Source organism: Corvus cornix, chromosome 7 (assembly GCF_000738735.6).
Source record: "Corvus cornix cornix isolate S_Up_H32 chromosome 7, ASM73873v5, whole genome shotgun sequence".
Taxonomy (NCBI): domain Eukaryota; kingdom Metazoa; phylum Chordata; class Aves; order Passeriformes; family Corvidae; genus Corvus; species Corvus cornix.
This window is the reverse complement of record NC_046337.1, coordinates 7,079,857-7,103,568: the sequence shown is the minus strand read 5'-3', so window position 1 is coordinate 7,103,568 and position 23,712 is coordinate 7,079,857. Positions and strand designations below refer to the sequence as shown.

The following is a 23,712-nucleotide window of genomic DNA, read 5'->3' as shown; positions in this document are numbered from 1 at the left end:
CTCATTCCATTCAGCAGAGAGAGTGGATTTTACATTGTACCACGTGCCTGATTGCTAAAGAAGGTGAGTTACATTAACTGCTGATTATCTGCAAGAGGGCACCACACTTGGAAAGAAGGGCACTGAAAAACTATCATTAGATTATAAGAGGCAGACAGAAATAGCAGATTCCTTCACTGCAACCTAGCGAGGACTGTGTGCAGAATGCAGTTAACATTCATTTCAATAGAGAAAATCTGACAGGTTTAATAAAACCGAGATGATTTTCCTTGACTACTGTGACTTACCTTTTCTTCACCAACTACACCTATTCCTCAGACCTCTTGGCACCAAATCATTATTCTTGTGGCCATATTCAACCCTCTATTGTGAATGAACTATTCTAGAATGAACTCTATGAACCATTCAAAGACTGTTGTGTTAGCAAACTAAGTACTTTCATACTTTCCACACAAGGAGGTGTATGTGCTATTGTCAATACCACCTGTTGTTCTTATGTGGACCAAAATGGAGGGATTAAGAAAGATTTGGATGAAATTTGGAAGGGAACTCAAATTCTACATGAAGTAGCTTCTAGAAATAACACCTTAAATTTTGATAATATTTTTGATACCCTCACCTCATGGTTACCAAACTGGGCCTGGGTGAAAGAAATATTCATAATAGCTGTAATTGTAGTTATGATCTGTGTAATTGCCTGTGGAGCAGCTGGTTGTGTAAACTGGTTCTGTGAGTAAAGAATAGAGTAGAGACTAGACAAGGTAGAGTTTTGTTAGTCTCTAAAAGGGGGAAAATGATGCCATGATGATTTTTTACCTTTTATACCTTTTTACAACTTCTGTATTCTTAGTGCTTTTTGCTTTCATCCTTGGACTTGTTTGTTCAGCTAGGAGACTAAACATTTTAGAAGCTTTGTGGTTAGGGATCAGTGTGCCCCAGACCCCAAGGTCCTCTCCAGAACATATTCTGTAAACTAAGGTAGAACCATCCAGGGGAAGGCTCCTTGGGGAGGGGGTCTCACTTGAGCCTCTCACTGGGGAATTTTTGATTGATATGCTAATTAGTAAAGCCTATAATGTTATACCCGATCTTTTGGAGGTGTGCATTGCGGGGTGCATCTCGATGCATATGACCTGGACATGTGCACCTAAGGATCCTTAAAATAAATACCAAGGTAAAATCCCTTTTTCCCTTCTAACCATGTTTGACTCTTGATTTTAGGACCAGGAAAAGGCATCAGTACCACAGAGCTTTCTCTGTAAGACAAGAGCCATTGGACTGGAACTCGGAAAATCATAGAAAAAATTAATTTATAACCTGGTTCTTACAATATATGTTATTCCATTTGGCTGTGGTAAAATGAACATTAAATGCTTATCTCTGTTCTCATTGTTTCAATAAAGTTTCCAGATCTCAGTATATTGTCTTGAGGATTCTATAGTTTACCTATAATTTTCACAGCAGCATGCACCAAAATTTAGGGAAAAAAATCACTACAGTAGGTGAACTAAAAGATATTCCAAACAGTACCCTGACTAAAATATTAATGTGAAGTAAAAAAATTGCATGTAAGACATAGGCATATATTGTGTTTTCTCCCACCTGAAAGATGTTGGATTTACTGCCCTGGAAAAGAGCATTTTATATCACTCTGCCTTGAGAAGGAAGAAATCAGGAACAGCACAAGTTAGTCACTCCTTTCCTATGTGCCTTGGAACACACTGATGTTTGTGATGAGCACTGATGCTGGAAAGTAACTTTCATTAAAGCCTGTTTACTGCATGAGAAAACTAAAGGAGAAAAATTCTGATACGCAGCAAAATTCACGAGTAGTTGATGGGGTATGACACGAGGACACACTCAAAACAGTTAAACACTGTTTTAAGTCACAACAGAACAGGAATAATAGCTGAAGCATACTCTGTTGAGCACTTGGCTGAATTAGCAAATTTCAATAGATTAGTGCTTTGTGGGTATCTCAGAGTAAAAAACCAAGAGTTGATCTGGAAGCTTTTACCTGTCCAACACGTACCAGAAACTCAGAAGCTCTGCATGTTGTGACCCAAAACATTTAACTTCTGAACCACTGCCATGGTATGTCATAGGAGATGCAATTTGATACTCTTTTATTTTCCCTTAGACTCAGTCAGAAAAGAAAACAATACCATTTGTAACTCAGACTAAAATTCCCAGGAGGCACCACGGCCTTTCTTTAAAATCAATTTCTTTGACTTTAGAAAGCATTTTAAGCTGTCATTGAACTGAATAGTGAGAAAAATGCAGATAAGCATGGCCTTCTCTACACCTCTTGGACCATGAAGACAATGACTTATATTATACAGTTATTTATATTAAGGCATTCTCCTATTTCAGGAGCTGGAACTGTTTGGTGAACAGTGGATCAGAAATCTGTCTCTAATGATAGCAGGAAATGGTTACAGCACTGACAGAGTAAATCTGAACAGCTCTTCTTACATCCAGTGGGCAGAGCTATTTTCAACACCCTTGTTGTAAATTCATATCCCTACTAGATCATCTTGATTCTTCCATGCCAAAAAAGAAATTGCCGTGAATTTCAACTGGCTTAGGGAAAAAAAAAACATAAAGGGAGAGAGAAAAATAGAAAGATCAATATTTTACATGTCTGCAACAAATACATCCTCTTCTCTTAAATACTCACCACACACTGAGTTGAACTGTCTGCCTGGAAGAGGTTTCTATTAGTCCTCATCCATATGAGGATGTTACTTTCAGTAACATCCCAACAGGGATATTACTGTGCCAGCTATGGAGCTTCACACCCTCATGGGATGGCTGGAAAAGCCACAGTGGAAGACATGAACTGGCAGGAGGGGTACAAGCATCTGGGAAGGACGTGCTTTTGAGGACTTCAGCAGGAGCAGGTGAGGGCAGACAGCAGGAGAAAAGCACCCCAGGGCACAAAGGCAAGGAGAAACAGGTAGCAGCCGTGAGATTTGCATCCCAAAGACCACATGAGCCACTGAGGACCTACAGTAGATGAGCTCAAGCATCAACAGGTTATAGAAAACATTCAGCTTGGTTTTAATTTAAAATTTACTCAGTTATTGGAAAGCTGAAGCAGTTTGCCAGTACTGTTATCTGGAAAGAGCTGGAATAAACTGGGCTGGTCTTGAAACCAGTGATGCAATTCCGTGCTGATTCATTATCAGCCACCGTGTAAGTCTGGAAATAAGACTTTCCCTGCCTCATTGTCTGATCCCTCCCTATAAAAAAACAGAAGTGTTTTTAGGTACAGTTCAGAAAACTAATTATAAAAGTCTCCTACTGAAAAGATTTAAAAGTAAAATAATCCAATAATTAGAATTAAGTAGGTTGGTCTTTGGTGACAAATCAGCATAATTAATCTAGTTCCATGGATGGCCAAGGCATTAGGCTAAGAAGAGGCTTCTGGCTGAATCAGATTAAACACATTGGCTGGAACAAGATTGGTTGCTGCAAAATTTTTAGAATCTTGCTACAAAATATTTAAAAGTTTCATGATTTTTCCTCTTTTGCATCTAAGTCAAGTGATTCACATTGCCTGTATACCAGGGAATCAGCTGACTTTCAATAAACAAGAAGTCTTTCCTCACAGATATTTTCAGAAACTCGGGCTCTTCATGCCTGCATATGGTGTGTTTCTTTCCATGGAAAAGAAAATAATTATTAGTTTTCTTACCATTTTACATTGCAATACATGGAAAATAATTTTTTAAAAAATAAAGAAGAGAAAATAAAAAGCCAAATAAAAATCACCAGCATCCCATTCAAAGTTATCTTCTCAATCCACTCAGAGGAATTATGTACCCTCCTCATATTTCTTTTTTATAGTTCATAGTTCATTGCTATCATGTCTTTCTCCCTCTGCAGAGTAGTAAAAACATTATATCGGAAATACTTGACATACTTCCTCATTTGTTTAATGGTGATGATACAAGGGAAATTACCCCTCTAATATATTTGAACATTTAGCTTATTATCCTGAGTGGGTTTTCTCCCAAAGCTCAATTTATTAGAACAAAACACATCTTTCTATGACGAACTGCAAAGGGCAAGAGGGCAAAATTCGTTAATTAAAATTAGAGTGATTTCATGATTCTGCCCCAGCAGAAACCACTTCTACTGCAGCTTAGTTTACTGAAACTTTCATTGAGTCTCACTCACCCGCAAGCAATGAGATTTTCACACATGAATTAGGCTTTTCATTCGATAACTTCAAGGTTACAATCTAATGCTACCCCAGTGGTTTGCTGAAAAATGCCAGGTTGGGAACAGCCCTCAATCAGTATTTTTTGAGGCCAATAGAACTCGTGCCAATTGCAGAGGAGGAAGGGGATACAGAGCAAACCAGGGGAACCTCCTCTTTGTTGGAAATGTTTATTTTAATTTGAATGCAAATACTGTGGTTTTAACAAGGTGTTAACTGTGCACTGTCCCAGGCTGTGGCAGGTAAACCACCTCTTCTGATTACAGGTGTGCTATCAGGGTAGAAACAGTTGGACTGTTTGAGGATGCAGGAAATCTGCAGCTGAGATGGAAACTGAACCCATTCTTCCTGAGTCTTCATCCAGTCTCACACTCCCCTTTCCTCTTGAGGGAAGGGGATGACATGAAGAGTGTCAGAGGACACCATCCACAAATTTCATGCATCTTACAAAATCCCTTCTTTACTGTCAAAGCAAAGCACTGTCCAATGCAACTTGCACTAAGTACTCCTTGGTCATTTAGCCCGGAGCAATCCCAGACAGCTCACTTTCTTCATGAGCAGCCAAAAGCAAATTCTCTTTAAGCAAGTTGCACTACTGCAGTTGCAAAGAAGGAAGTCCGGAAGAGGTGGAACATTTCACAGAGTCAGACACAGTTAATTCATACTGAATTACTGCATAAATGTCTGTGCAAATGACAGACTTTAATGAGCCTTCAAAGCTGACACAGTATTTATCACTGATTAAATTTTTAAAATCAAAGTAACTATAGCTTTTACAGACATGTTTAGATTAAGACTGACATTAATGCTGTATATCAGTTTAAATCACTTGCAATTATGCAGGTGCTTGGTGCTTGTATTTCAGTCATTTGAGGTTAAATTGGGGCAGAGAACCCCTAGCTCCATATTGGCTAACAAAGCTCTGGGACACTCTTAAGGCCTTTACAGACACAGTTTGTCTAATATCGAATAGTCTTAAAGCTTTCCTCTGTGGACTGTAAATGTGTAAATTGTTCTTGCTGGAAAAAAGAAATAGTAGACAATCTTGAAATGAAAATCCATATAACACCTAACATACCCAGGAGAGCAAATTAGGGCTTTGTGAAAAATCTCCTACTTGTATGTCTATGACTTTGGAAATACAACATTATTGTTTTACTGTAATTGTGAAAATTGTGAAAAAATCTGGAATTTCTGAATGGGGGTTGATGCATGTCCAGAATAAATTACATTTTTTGTATATTTCTGCTTACAATTTATAAACAAAAAATTTGCAATTCTTCTGGTGATGAAAGAAGAATTAAAAAAAGGAAATTCCACCATTGAGTTCATATGTTATTCCCCATATTTCATTAATATTTCATTTTTTGCAGCACTCCAAATACACAGAGAAGATATCAGAGAATTTCTTTTTCTTTGCAAGAGTTAGAAGGCATTTGATCATAACTGCTGAAGTAAGTTAAATGGCATTTCAAGAGAAGCCAACTAAAAATGCTGAAGGCACAAAGGAATTCTGATATCCAGGAAATCACAATTAATTTCAACTATGTAAAATGGGATAGAAGATAGTGTGAACCATTTTTTATTTGTCATCTGTTTCACTTGATTAGAAACGTAACGTATTTATCACTCAGTAGAGTGGAAATAGATTTTGCTGTAAATGACAAAGGATGTAAAAAGAAATTACAGGCAAAAGGAGCAATGGGAGAATATGTGTAGATATCTCTTATCAAAGTATATGATAGCTTTCACTTGGGCTGACTAGAGAGATACTTTACTATACTGACATGTATTGTTCAGTGAGAAAATTTCTAGGATAAACAGTGGTTAATAAGACATAAAAGATATTACTGAAATTTCTTTGGTAATACAATTGACAGCAAAAAAAAAAAAAAAAAAAGAAAGAATGTTAAATACAACTCCCATGCTATGGAAGTTATTTAAAGAAAGTTCTCTGTGCAACTGAAGCCTTGTCCCTTTTCTCATTCTTAGATTTCCTGCTCCAGATCCAGCTGACCAGGATGACTACAGGTTTTGTCCCACTCACAGAAACTCCTGAAGAAAACCACCACGTACCCCACATCTACCACGTCAGTACTCCAGGAAGGGAAGAAGCAATTTGATCTATGTATGGAACAGGAGTTATTTTCCCATACAGACATTCCAAATAAAAGAAACTAAATAATCTGTTATATTGCATATGTGCTGGAAGAGCTGCCCATTTATCCCTGTGCTGGTGGATTGCTTTTCTCTTTTGGTACTTCATTCACTGAAAAATTAGCTCAGACTTATCCAAATTTTTATGTGATCAGCCAAGGGAAGGTATTAACCAGAAAAAAAAATTACCTGCTGGATCTAAACTTTTATAGAATAAAAACTTCACATCACTTGCACTGTCACATACATTTATATACATGTGCATAAATGTAAATTTATAATACATGTGCCTTTGTAGAAGCTTTTAGAGAAGCTCACCCAAGCAACAGGCCAGTGAACACAGGTGAAGAGGATGGAATAAATCTACAGTGCTCTAACAGACCAGCTTGTCATGAGCTACACTTGAGCAGCAAACAAGCTAATAGGAAGAGATATGAAAATTTTCTTAACAGTGTTGATATTAATGAAATTATGTATATTATATATATTGTACATATTAATATATATTAATGTATTAGGTCACACACTCTGACTATTACTTTCAATAGCTGCTGTTTATAGGCAGTCTTCAGATTCTAGAGGGCACAGATGGAGGACTGACTCTAGTAAGCACTTTATTAGCCTTTCTGATTTCATTAATTCAGTAACATCTAATCACGTAAAGTAAGATTAAAGATCCTGACACCCACAGCACAAAAACTAACAAACAGTAATTTTCTGTTCCTTTCTAGATAGACTAATGAAATATTTAGAATAATTAGTCTGAAAATAGTAAAGAATTAGAACTGCTAATAGCATGTAACTTTAAAAAAAGTCTTTAATTAATAAACCATACAGTCTTTGACATTACAATTTATATTCTTCAAGAGAGAAATAAAGCAAAAATACATAAACAACACACAATTAACAACACTTTGTTTTGATTATATTGGATCACAATTAATGTTGGCTCTGGAGTTCATCTTTCTACTTTGATAGCTCCTTACACTACTTCTGTAGGTTAATCCTTCAAGTGTTGGCACTCTCTAATATGTGGTTTTGAACACACCACTGCACAACACTGACACCAGTGAGGAGAGGTCTCCACTGCCCTTCCTGAACCAGATCCCACCTATCCTTAGTGCTACATTTTGTATCTGGGGAATTTGTCACAACTGATAAAGGCTGTGCCATTATTGAACACCTTGCTACCAACTGAGGACACAAAGAACTGTAAATGTCATGCAGACTGATTAAGAATGAGGCAAAGCAAGCAGAAATCATGCATATTTTGGAAATAAAGGATCACAAGGAACCTACATTCTCCATCAACAGATAAAGCAAGACTATATTAAACTGTACATTTTTTTTAGAGTTTTACAGTCTTAAAAACTTAGTAGCATGTGTTATTTTCCCCAGGGCAAAATTAGAGTTATTTAAAATTACATGTGTTTATTTTACAAACAGTCTAAGACTTTAAAGTAAAATTGCAGAGGCTGCCTATACCTTTGAGACTTCAGATTCTGTATTTAGATCCAAACAGGATTGATTGTAATTGTTCATGCTTTACTTTTAACAAAGTCCTCAAGAAAAAAATCCCAGGGTTTTAATCTGATCAGAGTACAACTCAACCCAAAAACCATCATGTAAAAGAGCTTAAACAAAAATGTATAGGCCCAGTGATAAATCTTTGTCTACCAATACCCTACACAGGCAAAATGTCACTCAGATCCTTCTAAGGCATTCATTTATCCATACCTGTAATGCTACATAAATGCTTGAGCAGAAGAGAAGGGAGGAAACATTAGAAAGGTCAAAAATATGACTTTTTAGTAGTTAAAAATTAGATTAAAATATGCAATCTTATCTTTTCATAGACATTGAAGCCCACGCTTCTATCAAGGAGCACAGAATAAGTTCATGTATACTGTGGTTACAGTTTTAGCTGCACCTTGTCCATGGCTGCCTAAGAACACGTTGAAAATTTTCCTCTAGTTTGAAGCTACCACAAGGTGCACTATTTTGCAGATCCTAATTTTCCAGAAATGCACTCAAAATGTAGAGTGTGCAGTTCTCTGTGTGGTCTACAAGGAAATAGATTTTCCCCAGCCCAGCAGTAAAAAGGCCTGAGCTCTCCCAAGCAAGCAGTCCAGCAATTAAAAACTGAGCAATAAACTACAATGGAGCAAAACTAGTTTTATGACAGTTGTTAAACCACCTACATTAGTCTTGCAATATTAATAATTGAAACAAAATGAGTAAAACCAATTTTTCTTATTAAATGGTCTCAAAGGAATTAAAATAATGTATTAAGTTCCTTTTAAAGATATCTGATGCTCAGCATTAGAGAGGGATCCTTTTAGTGACTCTAAGCCTCTTGTTCATCCTTGGTAAATGAAATGTAAAAAAAAAATACCCCATAACATGAAATCAGGTGAACTGTGAAAGATCAGATTAATACTACAGGGTGATTCAGTGCCAATAAATGAATGAGGCAGGGGGAAGGGTGGTCTTTTATGTGTGAAACTGTTGTGCTTCTTACCTCCAGAGCTTTCAAACGCTCCAAAAGCAATTTTGTTTTTTCTTTTTCCTCCTCAGTGCTGCTGCTTTCACTTCTTGAATCTTCATCTGCCAGAGTGCGAATTTTTTCCATGCCTTCTTTACATCTCCTACTGTCTTCTGACAGCTTTTCCTGAAATGATTTTTTTAAAAATGCCGTTACTCACAGGTGCAAATGAAGTTAACTATGCAAATATCTCCAATTCTCCCTTGTATATGAATGAAAAAAAGAGCAAGTTGCTAGTGACATGATTAAAGTACTAAACAAGTGGAGTCAGGAAGGGTCTGTGACATATGCTATGCCAATTCTGCAAGTGTATGCACAACTCCACTGATACATCTACTTCAGATTTTTAAAAAGCAGAACTCATCACTTCTTTCGTAACTTCCACTTTCTTCTTTAAAAATTGCAATGAAAATTGAACATACCAGCTTTCAATGCTAACACTTTGCCACTGAGAGATAAAGCAGTTTATTGAGGAAAAGCTAACATACGTTCATGCCTAATGTAGTTCACCTTTCTTCATCTAGAGCTAATATTTGAATTATTAAATAATGGGCTGAGAATCAAGCTACCAGACGAATACTGATTTAAGATCTGCTCTAGCATATAACTGGAGAGAATCAGACTGACAACAAAACTTTCAGAAGTACTCCAGTCTACTTCTGGTTAGTCAGCCTGAGTTGTTATCAGTTGCAGCTTCTGAGTGGACTGTGGCTGCTGTTTTACAAGATGTCTGTAAAAATGATAGGATTGAACAGTGAATCCTGCTAACTCTGTTAATAATCTGTCCATGCTCTCTGTTCACAGAGAGAGTGAGATAAAGCAAGCAAAACATAAAGACTACAACAGGCAATGTAAAACATTGCCCAAAATGACAAGGAAAGCAAAAGGGGAAAAAAGAGAACTCCACAGATGTAGAGAGTGAACCATCATTGGAGCACAACCTGGGAGGCACAGGCTCTACCTTGCAAACCACCTGCCCTAATTGTATGAGCAGATGCAGTGTGACAACTCATGAGAATGGAAAATGTGAGGTAAATCAACATTAAATACCGGGTGTCAAAAAAAATCTAGAGAATTCCTTCAGTGAGCATCTAGTCTTCTTCATGTGCCTTTCTGTTAATTCTTATGTACAAAAGCTCACACATTCATGATCTTTGAGTTACCCAAAAGCGAGATGCTTTCCCCATAACTACTACACAATACGCACCCTGTCTAAGCATAAAAGTGTGCATTTTCATGAAGAACTGATCCAGCTTGAATAACTGTGCAAATACAACTTTGTTTGAGAGTTAACAGCAAGGCATTACCTTAACTAAATCCATAAATGTAACTCAATTAAAAATCAGCAGTCTGGATCACATTCACAACAATGTCTTTTTTAAATATTAACTAGCTTAGAAATTGACTACTACTATGTTAAAACTTTAATCAAGAATTAATTTTATATGATATGGGCTTAATTAGTGAACTGCGAAGCAAAGATCTCATTCTGAGCCCCAAAACATAGATGTCAAAGAGCCATTCCATCAGGTTTCCAACATTAGTGCTACCCTGATCAGAAGGAACCATAAATATAGTACTTGGGCTTTATTTTTTTGTGCTTGCTTCTCACTGATGCAACAATCAGGTATCGGTAAAAGAGCCATTAAACCGTTTTTGCTTCAAGTTGCCCCAAGGAGTGCATTGACATAAAACACTTCAATGAACTCAGGGGAAAGAAATGACAAAGGTGTATCTCTCATGCAATTCAAATACAAACTATTATTTTTAGGAGGGAATGTGACACGAATTGCATGTGTCTAACAATAAAAGAGAACACAAACATATGCACAGGGTCACCTTTCCTGCACAAACTCAGGGCAGCAATTTCAAAGGACAGGTAGAAGAAAGCACAGGTTGTGACATTTCATCAGAGAAAGGGGAGTAATGCAACTTCTCACAGAGTAAATCCCAGCCACACAAAGAAGTAACCTGTTCATCATCTAATTACAAAATTAGATGAACTTTGGACACTAGTGGCATAATTAGGAACACACATCCTGTTTTACTTCAATTTGCATTTGAATACCTCACAAGACTAACTACTGTTACCCCTGCCTGAGTGCTGAAGTACAGCACACATATTTTGAAATGTAGTTTATTACTGAGTAATAATAAATGAGTTTCAGCATTCCAGCCATGGAAAAGGTGCAGAACAGAGGAAAATTCTTCTAACCTTAGAAATTGTGCTTAGGCATGCCATTTGCTGAGGACACTGCCCCATCACATTCACCATTTCCACCTGGGTGATGTCTAGTGAGGGTAGAGTGGAAAATCCACACTCCAGAAAGCAAACAAAACAGGTATTTGTAAAGCACCCTTTGTGCTAGAAGTCAAGTCCTTAAAGAGGGAGGATGACAAAGGCTTTTGGAATGACAGAGGCCTCTTGAGTGTGCAACATCTGTTAATATCAAAGGCAGCTGGCTTTTGGGGGAGGAAGGAAGGGGCAGACATCTGCGAGAGGAAATGTGCTTCTCCTGTGGGATGCTGGTCAAATCCCACAGAGAGCTCTGGAGTGAGCGTGCTGAAGGCAGCAAACAATGGTGTAAAGCATCTTACTCCCTTTTTCTCTAGAGTCCTACACTTCCTGTGTTACCTCAAATAAAGAGCATCTTTTGCCACCCCTGAACAGTCTCTGCTCATGCCTCACATATTGCACAGTCACAGGCAGGCTGTGTTCAAGCTGAATAACAAAACCCTCCCCAGGTGCAAAGTCCAGCAAAGGTAGAGCAAGTGCTGTCCTGCTGCTCAGTGCAGTTTAATTTCTGGGAAAAGGCAACAGATGGAAATGGTGTTCTGGAAGTAAAAGAGTTAAGGGGGAAAAAAAAAAAAAAAGCCATAACTCTGCTCCGGGTGTCCCCAGACCAATGAGTTTAAGGTACATGCCTGTACCATGAGAGGATGCAAACACAGCAGCCTGATGAGAATTCTGCAGTAAATCTGCTTCTCTAATGCTCTGTGTTAACAAAGACACAATAAAAATATTAAAAATTCAAATCTTACTGAAATTAGGATTATGCTAATCACTGTAGACCCATTCTCACAGAAATTAATGAGAAAATTACAATCAAGTCCCACATTGTGTAAGCTTCTCAGGCTGGCTTAAGCTGTCATTGCTCTTTTGAAACCAACAGTATTTTGCAAATCTTAAATGAAATCCTGCCCTGACCATTATTTCTTAGTATTCAGTTTGCTCCATAAATCAAACAAGCAGTCCACTGATGATGAACCCTTTGATGAAACACTCTGGGCCCTGTGGCCAATAGAAAACAGGGGATGGAAACAGCCCCTGCAGCCTAGGAATGGCAAGCTCTCCAGGATCAATGAAAAGATATAAATCACTAAAGAAATTGATCTATGAAGCTGTACAATGCAGTGGCCTGACTGAGACTTATCAGAAAGCTGGATTTCAGTTAGCTGAACTAGGAAAGAGCAGTATAATATACCCTCTTCCCACTAATAAATAAAGTAAGAATAATAAATTAAGAGAGCAGGAAATTCACCTGAAATTGCAGATGATAATTTACTGGAGTTTGTGGAATGTGAAGCTAATTTTCTCTCCTGTCTCCTCCACCTAGCTTTCAGAATACTGAACAAGAAAGTGTTTTCACTGTTGATAAACAGGGAGTAACTATAGTGATAGAAAAGATCATAGGGAAGCTTTCAAAAGATAAGAGAACAAATTGCCTATTTCAGAAATTACCTCTTTCTTCATCCCAAGAAAGGCAATAGGCTGCTAACCCTAACACTTAGTCATTGGGATGTCTTTCCTCTAAGAATTGTCACCTTTCCAAGGAAGAGAAAAGTGTCAAAGGGATACTTAGCCAGCTACTTCTTAACCATTATTATTTCAGAAATTACGTTACTTTGAAAGTTTTATTGGCAGTACCATCAGTTGTCTGTCCTTTTCCCTTTCTTCTTTCTAAGATGCTTTCTGAGAATGACACTACACACATATACACACGGAAAAAGAGGAAAAAAGAGATCTCACTTTAAAATATTTCAATTTGCAGCTGTAAAATTTCAAACCAAGAAGAGTAAATGTCAGAAAACACAAAGAAAAGAAAAAGTAGCTGGGAAAAATTATTTTAGAATTTCTTTTTTACCATAAAAACCAGGATTAGGCACTGGACAAGTGGCTAAAATAATACAAGATAGCATAATCTAGTACTGATATAACTGGGTCTGAGATCCAGAGCACTGATTATAAACAAGCAATCCTTCACAAGCACATGTGACAAAAATCTGATCGAACCAAACAAGAATTAAAAAAGATCAACATCTTTGAAATGCTGATTTTCCCAATGACTCTTGGATGACATGAATTGCTTGTCTGGAAAGTGATAAGTAATAATTAGAGGTGACATCTTTGCTTGCAGAATCTAAAGATCATTTCCATGTGATAAACACAAGTCCTTCAGAGAAGTGAAGTTTTTCAGATGCAATGCAGTAAGGATCCCTCAGACACAAAAGATCTCTATTTCAATTTGGGGTGTCAGATTGTGATGCCTGAGTGGGATCTTCTTTTCTGAATTCCTTTTAATTCTTCAACTTCTGAAATTTATTAGAGACAAGATTTTATAATGGTAACAAATTCAAATTCTTCTGAGAGTCATGCCTGCAATTTTCCAAAAACACATTTTAATCACACATTAATCGACCAAGAATAAAATGTATGTAGGATATATAATTAAACAGTGCTTATGACTGCTCATAACCACTTATTTGAGGAAAAAAAATCAGAAAGATTCATGATGTAGCTATTAATTGTTCTTATAGAGAGGCAGTGGTAACAGGCATCCAAGAATCCAGTCTATGTGGAGCCCAAACTATGCTGATAATTCAGCACCTCAAAAAACTTAGTGCTTCCTGTGGTGTGTCCAGAGCTTCCACAGGACCTTCTAAATGAGATATTTCCTGAACACTTATCTTAGATTTCAGTGATTGAATGTGGTGATCTGAGTAAAATACACCACACTCTTTCTATAATCAAGGCAGACTCTTCCCTCCACACCCAAACTACAGTTTACAGATCCATACACAGAATAGATTTTGTTTGCACTGCTTTTGGCTGGGGTACAGTTATTTTCTCTCACAGTAGCTGCTATGTGTTTTGGATTTGTGCTGCAGTGTTGACAACACCAAGATATTTCATTACCACTGAGCGGTGCCTGCATGGACCCAAGGCCTTTTGTGCTCCTCACCCCACCTGCGAGGGGCTGGGGGTGCACGAGGAGTTGGGAGGGAACACAGCAGGGACAGCTGACCCCAAGTGACCCAAGGGATGTCCCAGACCATAGGACATCCTGCTCAGCAATACAGAGGGGGAAGGCTGGCCAGGGTCCACTGCTCAGGGACTGGCTGGACATCAGGCAGTGGGGAGTGAACTGTTGTTTACATTTGCATCACGTCTCTTTCTTGGGGTTTATTTCTCTTTGCTATTTTCCTTTCCATTACAATTTGTTGCTGTTGTCTCGTTATAATATTTCAATTAGTAAACTATTCTTATCTCAATCCATGAGTTTTCTCACTTTTACCCTCCTGATTCTCTTCTCCCCATCCTGCTGGATTCAGGTGTGGGGCTTGGCTGGAAGCTGCAGTCAAACCACAACAGTGTATTTATAAATTGTGAAAGTTTTTCCTTGCAAGGCCATTCTATAATCTATAATCTTGATGCATTCTTAGATGATGTCTTTTCAGTGCTGTTTCCACTGCAGACCTCCTAGTGTTCAGCACTATTCCCTGTGAGCAGTATGAAATGAGAATTTCTAGACTGTTGATAAGGATAAAAACAGTAGATGAGGGTTTATTTGTACTTTCATTAAAAAATACAGCCTCAAGCTATGCACAAATAGCTCAGTCTGACTGCACAAGCTGTAAAATGGCAGAAGTTGCTCCAAGGACTACAGACTTAACATTCCAACAAGGTTAAGTTTGTTTTCCAGTGGCACCTTGCTCCTCTTTCTCCCACATCATGACCTCTTTTTTGCTAAAAATACCCTTTGAAAATTGGCAGTATCTTCTGATATGCTTTACAACCTATTCCTTTTAGCAAAACCTGAGATGTGTAGAAGACACATATGTTAAGTCTGAGCAATGTGAAGTAAATGATGAATTCTCAAAGTGTGTCCTGCATGATTCTCAGTACAGGAGTAACCACTGTGATCTGAATATCTCTTTCCAATATGCAACTTAAAAAAAAAAAAAAAATAAAAAAATTCTTTATTTGTTAAAGGGAATCCCACTAAATACAATAACCCAGGTCTGGAAAAAACACAAACCAAACTGTAACTGAGCAAACAAGTTAAAATATAAAAAAAAAATTACATGCAACTAAAATTACATGCAATTGAAATTATCTGTGAGTATAAGGCTACAAATACGACTTCTGCTTTAGCTTCCTTGCTTTTATCTATATATTCAGCTGTTTTCTCTTGCTTTCTTTTCCTCCCAGTGGAAGGAGAGACTAAAATACAGCTTGCTTTAGATAGCACATCAGTAAGTGTAATAATAATATATTTTTGTTTAGTGAACAGCTTTTGTTCAGAACAAGCTGACCAAAACTGAAGGAAAACAAAGGAATGCAACATATCACAAAAGTTTACAGAAACATCCCAAATCGTTCATGATTTAACATTACCCTTGTCAGGAAAACATATTAGATTGTTCTTTTTCATCTGTGGATTTCACTTACAAAGTAAGCAGAGCGAGCAGCAACGTTCCCTAGATTAAATACTTGTGATGGATAAGAGGACCAAGTACATACTTTACATTTCTGATATGTGCCTTCCTCCACCCGCGTATCAATCTAAATGTACTCCACATTATTCTCCACTCAGAACACTCCTCACCAGCGCAAGCTACCATCCCTGCTGAGCAGTTCTGAGGGAGCATTAATAAATTTCCCGATGATGTTTTTATTGGCCGTTCCATGCATCAGAAACATATTTTTGAAAAAGTTCAGATCAGAAAGGAGAGTAAAAGCAGAAAACCTTCAGAGTGCACTTGAGGATGAAGTGTACTCCTCAGACCACTGAGAGGAGATGGAGTTTCTTAGCCCCAGGTTCCCAGCCCAGGACCAGCTCCTGTCCTTAGTGAAAGGATGTTCCCACTACCAACAGCACTGCCACCTCTGGCATTGTCAGACCCAGAATCAAAGACTGACCATTCTGGAGGTGACCCTTCCACGCCAGGTTTCAGGCCCAGCAGTGGCAGGGCAGTGCCCAGGAGCTCACTGTGTTCCTGGTTCTTCTCAAAATGAAAAACACCAGTTACATTGATAAGCAAAGTTACCAGCAGGAAAAAAGGACTCTTCTAAGAAGCTATTCCTTCTTCATATATGCATATAAGGAAATAGAAGAATAATATTCAGTGTGATGTTTTATGCACGTATTCTCTTAGAAATTGGCTCATTATAGTACCATACTCAAAGTAATAATCTTTCCTTCCAGGAAACCTACAGGTAGCATTTAAACTTTGGGAAGGGGTTTGTACGTATTATAGTAACTACACTTGACTGAAGCTAAAGTATTAAAATACCTTCCTTTGACTGAAGTAGAAATAAGTCAAACTATTCTGAAATTCAAATTCAGTAAATTTTATGTAACAGCAATTACGGCAACAAAATTCTTCTGGATTTAAATTTCTAGAAATAAGCCAATTTTCCTTCCATAGTATTCTGGAAAGAGAGCAATGTATTAACTGACAAGTTCTCACCATAAGCACAATTGAAACTGACCTAAGAAGTTACTTGTGGGATTAGGAAAAAAAGAAAATTGGTGTATTATTCCATTACCAGGCAATTTTTTTGCAAGTGCCAGAGAACAGTTTCATGTCTCTCAGCCTTGTCAGGAGAATTTCTGAAAGAAGATCAGAATTCATATTCATATAGAAATAAAATGTAGGAACAATCATTCCAGATTAGATCAAAACTTCAACTTTTCAAATACGTTATTATAATTCAGATTAACTCTCTTAACTTTTCCTGATCAGAAGAGTACTTTCTTTCCAAAATTTACTGGTGTAGTGCTAAGTGAGTTCTTTTGTTAAAATAGTTTTCAAAGACAGAATGAGTATGAATTCAGCATAATCTCCCTTTTTTTTTTTGCCTCAGAAAATAAACAAAACTTTAGATATTTTTTAACTTTTTAAAATTTAATAACTAGCATTGCTTTCTGCTGGTTTGAAAATATCGAGGAAATAATATCAAAGTTCCAACTGAACAGTATCTTACATGGAGATGGGGAAGTAGGGAGAGAGCAAGTCACTTGACCATATATAAGTTCATTCATCTGGGAAAGTGAAACACTCATGTTCAGGCAGTGGGTGACTTTTGTGGCCTCATTCCCAAAATTAGAAGATACAGCCAAAGATAGAAACACTGTATTGTAGAGGGAAATGTAAACTAGAATTACAGTCAGTATAATACAACATAATACCATCGAGTCAGTCAATCTTTACCTCTTGATACTGTAGGTATCTAGAGGATGTGTGTTGGATTAAAGTGCTACTATAATGGCACCCATACACTGTGAAAATGTAGATCTGGATCTGGAGGCCTCATCTATCCTTCTGCAAACTCAGTGCTTCAAGGATTGGCATTGCATTCTCAAACCAAACCCCTGATGGCAAGAAAGGTGGCCAGTCAGGCAAAAACTGTGGGTGATTAGATATAATCAAAGACTATTCAAACACATGGATAACTCTTGTGTAAATACAGGACATCCTTGTTCTGCTTCCTCTTTAATTTTGCAATTTTCTTTGTTTTGAGATGTAGCCAAGGCCAGGTTGGATGGTCTAGTGGAAGGTGTCCCTGCCCATGGCAGGGGGTTGGAACGAGATGATCTTTAAGGTCTCTTCCAACACAAAAAATGTTGTGACTCATGATTCTGGGAAGGAAAGAAGTGCTTGTTTTCTGAGCAACAGGCTCACAAACGGCACATTCCAGTTATGAGATTTTGCTGTGTTAAACACAACTCCATTGCTGTGTTTCTGTATCACAACCAAACAACCAAAGAGGGAAAACTCTTTGCAGCAAAATTGAAAATTTTGAACAGTGTCTCAGGAACACCATCACCCTCTTTTGGGGGTAGAGAATCCAACCTCATTTTTGTTAAATATTTATCAAAATCTTTGCATAGTGGTAAAATCTTTGCATAGTGGTGGAAATCTACAAAAAGCCACAAGGTATTAGTTGTTACTGAGCTAGCCCCAGATTTCTCTGCATGGAAAAGCAGTCCAAGAGCAAATGCTTGTGTCCTTGACAGCCCAGGATTTCCAGTGGAGCTCCCAAGAGTGCGGATGGCTCCTCTCTGTCCTTCTCTGTGAGACACAAAGCTATTAATATTTGCCTAGTAACGTACTCCTTAGTAGCTTAGGAGGCTTGGTTCATGAAGTCCCCTATGGGCACTTCCACTCCAGAGACAGATGTTTAATTTTAAGGATATATATCCTCTTTCTGCAATAGAAGTTAGCATTAAAAATCCTATGTGGATTTTAGCTAGGGAATTCAACTAGTGCCTTTTTTTCAATTCATGGCCATGCCCCATCTATAAAATGTTACATAGCAATGGCCTGAACAATAAGCTTGTATAATTTTGCGTTAAGACAAAATTAGATTGCCAATAGTTACATTTTTTCTTCTCCTGAAAGAGCTGTTGACACCAATGGCTGTGCAAATTAGAAGTGACAGCCACAACAACTGTTCCACATTTGAGTATCATCACAAAAGCATGCAGACAAAAAATTGGGTTGATGTGGCCAACAATGCCACCTGAAGTGTGCCTGTATCACTTGTGTATGTTTCCACCTCCCCAGTGTGACTGCACCATGTCTGTCCTGAGCTTAAGTGCCCATGTTGACAATTCCAGAATTTTAAAAAATTGTGAACTTACAATAAATTCTCTTCCTCATCTATTTCTATCACTGTACACTGACATAGAGTCAAAATGAGTTAAAAACCCCTTAAAGTCTTTGAGTGATCTGTAATCAGGTAAGACTCTACTTAGAGTATCCAGTACTGTGACCAAACAGGAAAGTTTTTTGATACCCAAATCTCAAGGGCAAACTTAGGATGGAAAGTCTGTGGTGTGCTTGTTTTAATGTCTGGGGTTCAAGAACTGCATACAATTATTTCTGGGGAATACATGAGCTCTTGGTTCGGCCTTTCATGATCTCACTTTTAGGTGGCCAATGTCTCTTGGAAACACCATAAAGCTCATACATTCTAGAGCCTTTTAGTCAAGTAAACTTTAAGAAATATGAGGGTTCATGGCCATTCAAATAACATGCATTCTTGTCTACATTTATGCAAACATTCATTATAAATTTTCCCTCTATTATTATGTAAAACAATAACAAAAGAGAATTTTATTTACAATCCCGCTTCTTAATTCATTTACCCAAAAGAAATCACATAACTCATCTGTAAATCCAGCAAATTAAAATCCCATAGGGCATCTAGCTCCGTGAAAGAGTTAGAATATTTTGCTTTAAGAGAGAATACTGGTAAGATCTAACAAAATATTGCAATAACACCGCATGCTTTAGGCCCCACTTTCTTATTGTTATTATTCTAACATTATCACTATGCAACATTTGAAGTTCATTAGCAAGAATATTTATTCTGGAGTCAGGCATATTGGTATTATAATAAGAACTCAATTTCATACATCCCAGAACAATAATTAGATTTGTGAAAAACAAATATGTAGACAATGTTCAATAGATCAAAAACATTTATTGTGCAGAGTTATCTTTTATGACTGTTCAGATATTTACTTCAAAAAGCTTCACACACACTAACCACAGTGTCAGAGAATATGGGACACATTGATAAGTCACACTGGAGGTCACCTCATTTGTCCCCATTTGTTATGAAATACAACAGAGTTGTATTCAGAGAGTTGTGAATCTGCACTAAAATCCCTTACTCTACTGCACCAACTGATCATATAGTTTGGATCATATCACAGTAATCACAGAGAAAAGGTGAAATTCAGGATATATTCCATAAGGTGATGGTAGAGGATGGCTTTCAGAGCAATGCTAGTATTTATACATTCAATCAGGTTTCTGTATGTGTATTTCTGTATAATACACAAAACTTCATTTACACTTCCTTCACAAATAGAGGTTGATAATATGGTTACCATGTTCCCAAAAAACTGAATATATCAGTGCTTTTAAGGAACATTACCTGGGTTTTACATTCAGGTTCTATTCCCATTTGTGAATTACCCTTATAAATATATCAGAAAACTGCCCGAGTACATTTGGAAGAATACAAATGAAATGCCTTTGCTGCAATATTGATGTATCTTCCCAAATTTGGACACAGCACTTAAATAAGATCCATTGTGTATTTACACGGTATCTTTGTCCATGGTTTCCACATAGCTGGTTTCAGCAACATATTAATGATTCATCTAATGTTTCATTAATATGTTTCTCAATGTTAAAATGCTTTGCAAACACAAGACCAGAGATTCTTTGCCAAGTACCTGTTTTGAGGAGCTTTTCAGGTATGAGCTGTGACTGTGACATGCAGTCGCTGCCCACATCCCACCACACAGCTTTTACCGTATGACTGGGTAACAAGCACACACCAAATGAACCCATCTCTGACCTACATAGCAGGGAGCCATCCCAGGGCATGTGAACGCAGCCATTCCTCGAAATTCCCAAAAAACAAGGCATTTGTTCAGAAGTTTGTCATAAAAGTGAACAAAAGGGATTTGGGATGAATGACTCAAAAAGACATTCCGGAAAAAAAACCCCTCAAAGTTTACAGCACAACACAAATGCTCTGCATTTCTGACCTGATTTAGCAGTCACAGACTGGTGTATGATGCAGCAGCCTAGCTATTCCTCCAGGAAAGGAAAACCCATTGCTTCTCAGTCATGGATTAGGAGAGGAAATTCATAAGCAAAGAAGATTGCATATCGGCGATATGGAAGAAATGAAAATTGCTAAAAAACAAGCTGAATCATATCATGAGTGAAAATGTTCCCAGGAACAAGAAGAGAACAGGAGAGGAAGGAAGCTGTTTTGCATTAAAATAATCCCAGAGAAATAGGTATATGGGTCTTTTAAGGCCCTGGGACAGAAACAGCTTCACTCTGTAAGAAAGCAAAGCTCCAGTTTGAGGAATTTGCCCTGAGTACCACCCAGAAGGTTCAAACAAAACCTTGTGTCCAGAAAGAAGGGAACAAAAGGGGCCAGTTTGCTAAGTGGAGGGGGCTGTTTGCTAGGGCTGAAGGAAAATGAAGAACTGTTCTTGCTATCAATAACTGGGCAGAACTGCCTTGTTCTTTTGCTGGTCAGAAAATAAACCCAGGCAATATCACACAAAACACACCATGGTGCCCTCTCTCCTGCCTGGCTGGAGACATCAAATGTCTCTATCAGTGTGGCCCAGAGGGAGAAAAAAAACCAAGACCATACCCAAATTCTCTCTTTTTTCAAAAATTAAGAAACTAATATAAGAGAGTGAAAAAACTACACAGAAGTGTCCAAAAGAAAAAGAAAGAACTCCCAAACCCTCAGTTCGATGAAACAAAATTGCAGTATTTTTTTGCTTTTCTTCTCGAGGGTGCAAAAACAAAACCCAAAGAAGCTGAAACCTAATTGTGGTACCACCTTACTGGGTTTCCACAGTAAGATAGCATAGAGAAAAGCAGGTAATAAAATCATTCCAGACGTCTGTTACGAACAGCCAAGTAAACCACCTTAAGGAGAGACTGACATCGAACCCACTTCAGAACAACCACTGTATGGCGGCAGGAGTGAGCAGGATGTATGGATTTAAACCCTGAAATAAGAGAAGGGAACTGAGTTTCAGTTTTGCACCCCAAAAAGATAGTGCATAAAATAGAGATGCCTTTGTCACCGGTATCTAAAAGCACGATGTTCTATTGTAACTACAACAAAAAATTTAATTTGTCCTGAAATTAAATTTTACAGGCTATCATTTTAACAAGAAAATTAGATTATATTGAAGGTTAAACTAAAAGATTCCTTTCTCTTCAATCCAAGCTTAAAATGAAAATTTAATTACAGTGATAAATACTCTTTAATATACATTTTTGTTTAGCTATATTGCTGTATTTCTGATACACTGGCTGTAAGAACGAACTAATATAACTAGAATTTTTGAAGAGTGTTTTATCTGATGGATCACTACCTGGTAGAGACTTTAATATAATATTACAGTATTTTATGCTTTGTAAAAATGCTTATTCTGCTTAAAAACATACAGCACAGGACTGACTTCATTAAGTGATATTTTTAAGAATTCATGTGCCTGATACTTGATTAACTGAGATGTATCTCTCTCCTGTTTCCAGACTCTTAAATTAAAAGGTTACCCACCAGCTCAGGTGCACTGTTTCCAGAATGCAGCAGTCCATTTTGTAAAACTCTTCTGTCTTATAAACAGACCTGGTTCCCTTTGAAAAACCTCTACAATCTTTCTCTCCTAAATTCTGTCCTGAGAAACTCTCTCTCTACCCCTAGTGAGGGTGATAAAACGTACCTGCCACAAGCAAGGATATGAAACTGTGAAGCTTGATAGGGATCCCCACACCCAATAAGAACATAAGTGGTAAAATTATCCATCACAATCTGAAGGTCAAGCTGTCAAAAACACCTATGTTTACTAGAGATGCTGGAACATATGACTTAAAATATTAAGTGCTTTAATAAAGGTTTCAAAACTGGTTTCTTTGTCCCCTGTGAAATATGAGGAGCAACAACTGCAGATAACACAAGGACAATAAAAGTGAAAACCCTTAAACTCTGCTGAGAGAACACCTGGGAAAATGTTGATGGAATCAACTACCACTTACAAGTATTCATAATTAATAAACACATAGAGGAAACAATGCCAGACACATCTATCTCAGTAGTGGGATTTTTGTTTTAAAGAACTTTTCTATCACAAAAAAACACTTAATAAGTCACTAATACCTGATATACCTTCATGATATTGACAGTTCCTTCTCCATGCTGGCCTGGGGATCCTTGGCTCTGTAGCAGATTTCTCACTGTCTCCTCCATTCTAGAGAATAAAAATATTTATAAAAGTCAACTGCATGGAAAAAATTTAAGAGTTGCATTGAGTGTTTTTGTTCTTTACAAGAGCCTAATGCATCCATGGCTACCATGAAATTAATATTTAAAGACAATCCTAGCCTTATAATGTTCTCATGCTCCATGTTATGAATAACACATTAAGGGCACTCTTTTATCTTTTGAATATGCACAGTAATTAGTTGTATTGTTAAAATCCTATTGGAGCTCCATTACAAAAACTAAAACCAAATGTGTGCAAAAGACATCACCTTGTTAACAGTGTAAACAGCAGCACGATAAGATTATTGCCATTTAGGAAGAGTCAGATTAAAAACCCCACACCCAGCTGTGTTCTGAGCCAGCAGTGGGGTTTGTGCAGTTCAGACAGGCTGTCTATGGCATTACTGGTATTTACTCTCTGTGTTATGGGTGCAGTCTGTGCCAGTGCCTTGGTTTATAGGGGCACAGCTGCTGAACACATTTGCCCTTCTCTGCCCTTTCAAACAGGTGTAAAAAGCAAGTGCAGGCTCCAATCTGGTACCACCATCTCAGGACAATGCGATCAACTTCAGCTCCATCAATGAAAGGAGGAAGGCTTGCAGTTCCATTTTAGAAGTTGTTAATAGACACCATCAGAAGTCATCTCTAATCCACACACATTCATCAAGA

General features: G+C 37.6%; 1 protein-coding gene across 10 annotated transcripts in view; it reads right to left on the bottom strand.

Annotated features, from left to right (window-relative positions):
* The window catches only part of NCKAP5 (NCK associated protein 5), a 379,062-nt gene that overhangs the window by 107,679 nt on the left and 247,671 nt on the right, over positions 1-23,712 (bottom strand). For 9 of the 10 annotated variants that reach the window (XM_019290553.3, XM_019290551.3, XM_019290552.3 and 6 more), the window contains 2 exons: positions 22,939-23,029; positions 8,907-9,056 (listed from right to left, as the gene is read on the bottom strand). In XM_019290553.3, coding sequence (XP_019146098.2) covers positions 8,907-9,056; positions 22,939-23,029 — 241 coding nt within the window. The remainder of the gene's footprint in view (positions 1-8,906; positions 9,057-22,938; positions 23,030-23,712) is intronic. The other variant, XM_010407127.4, reaches the window with a different exon arrangement.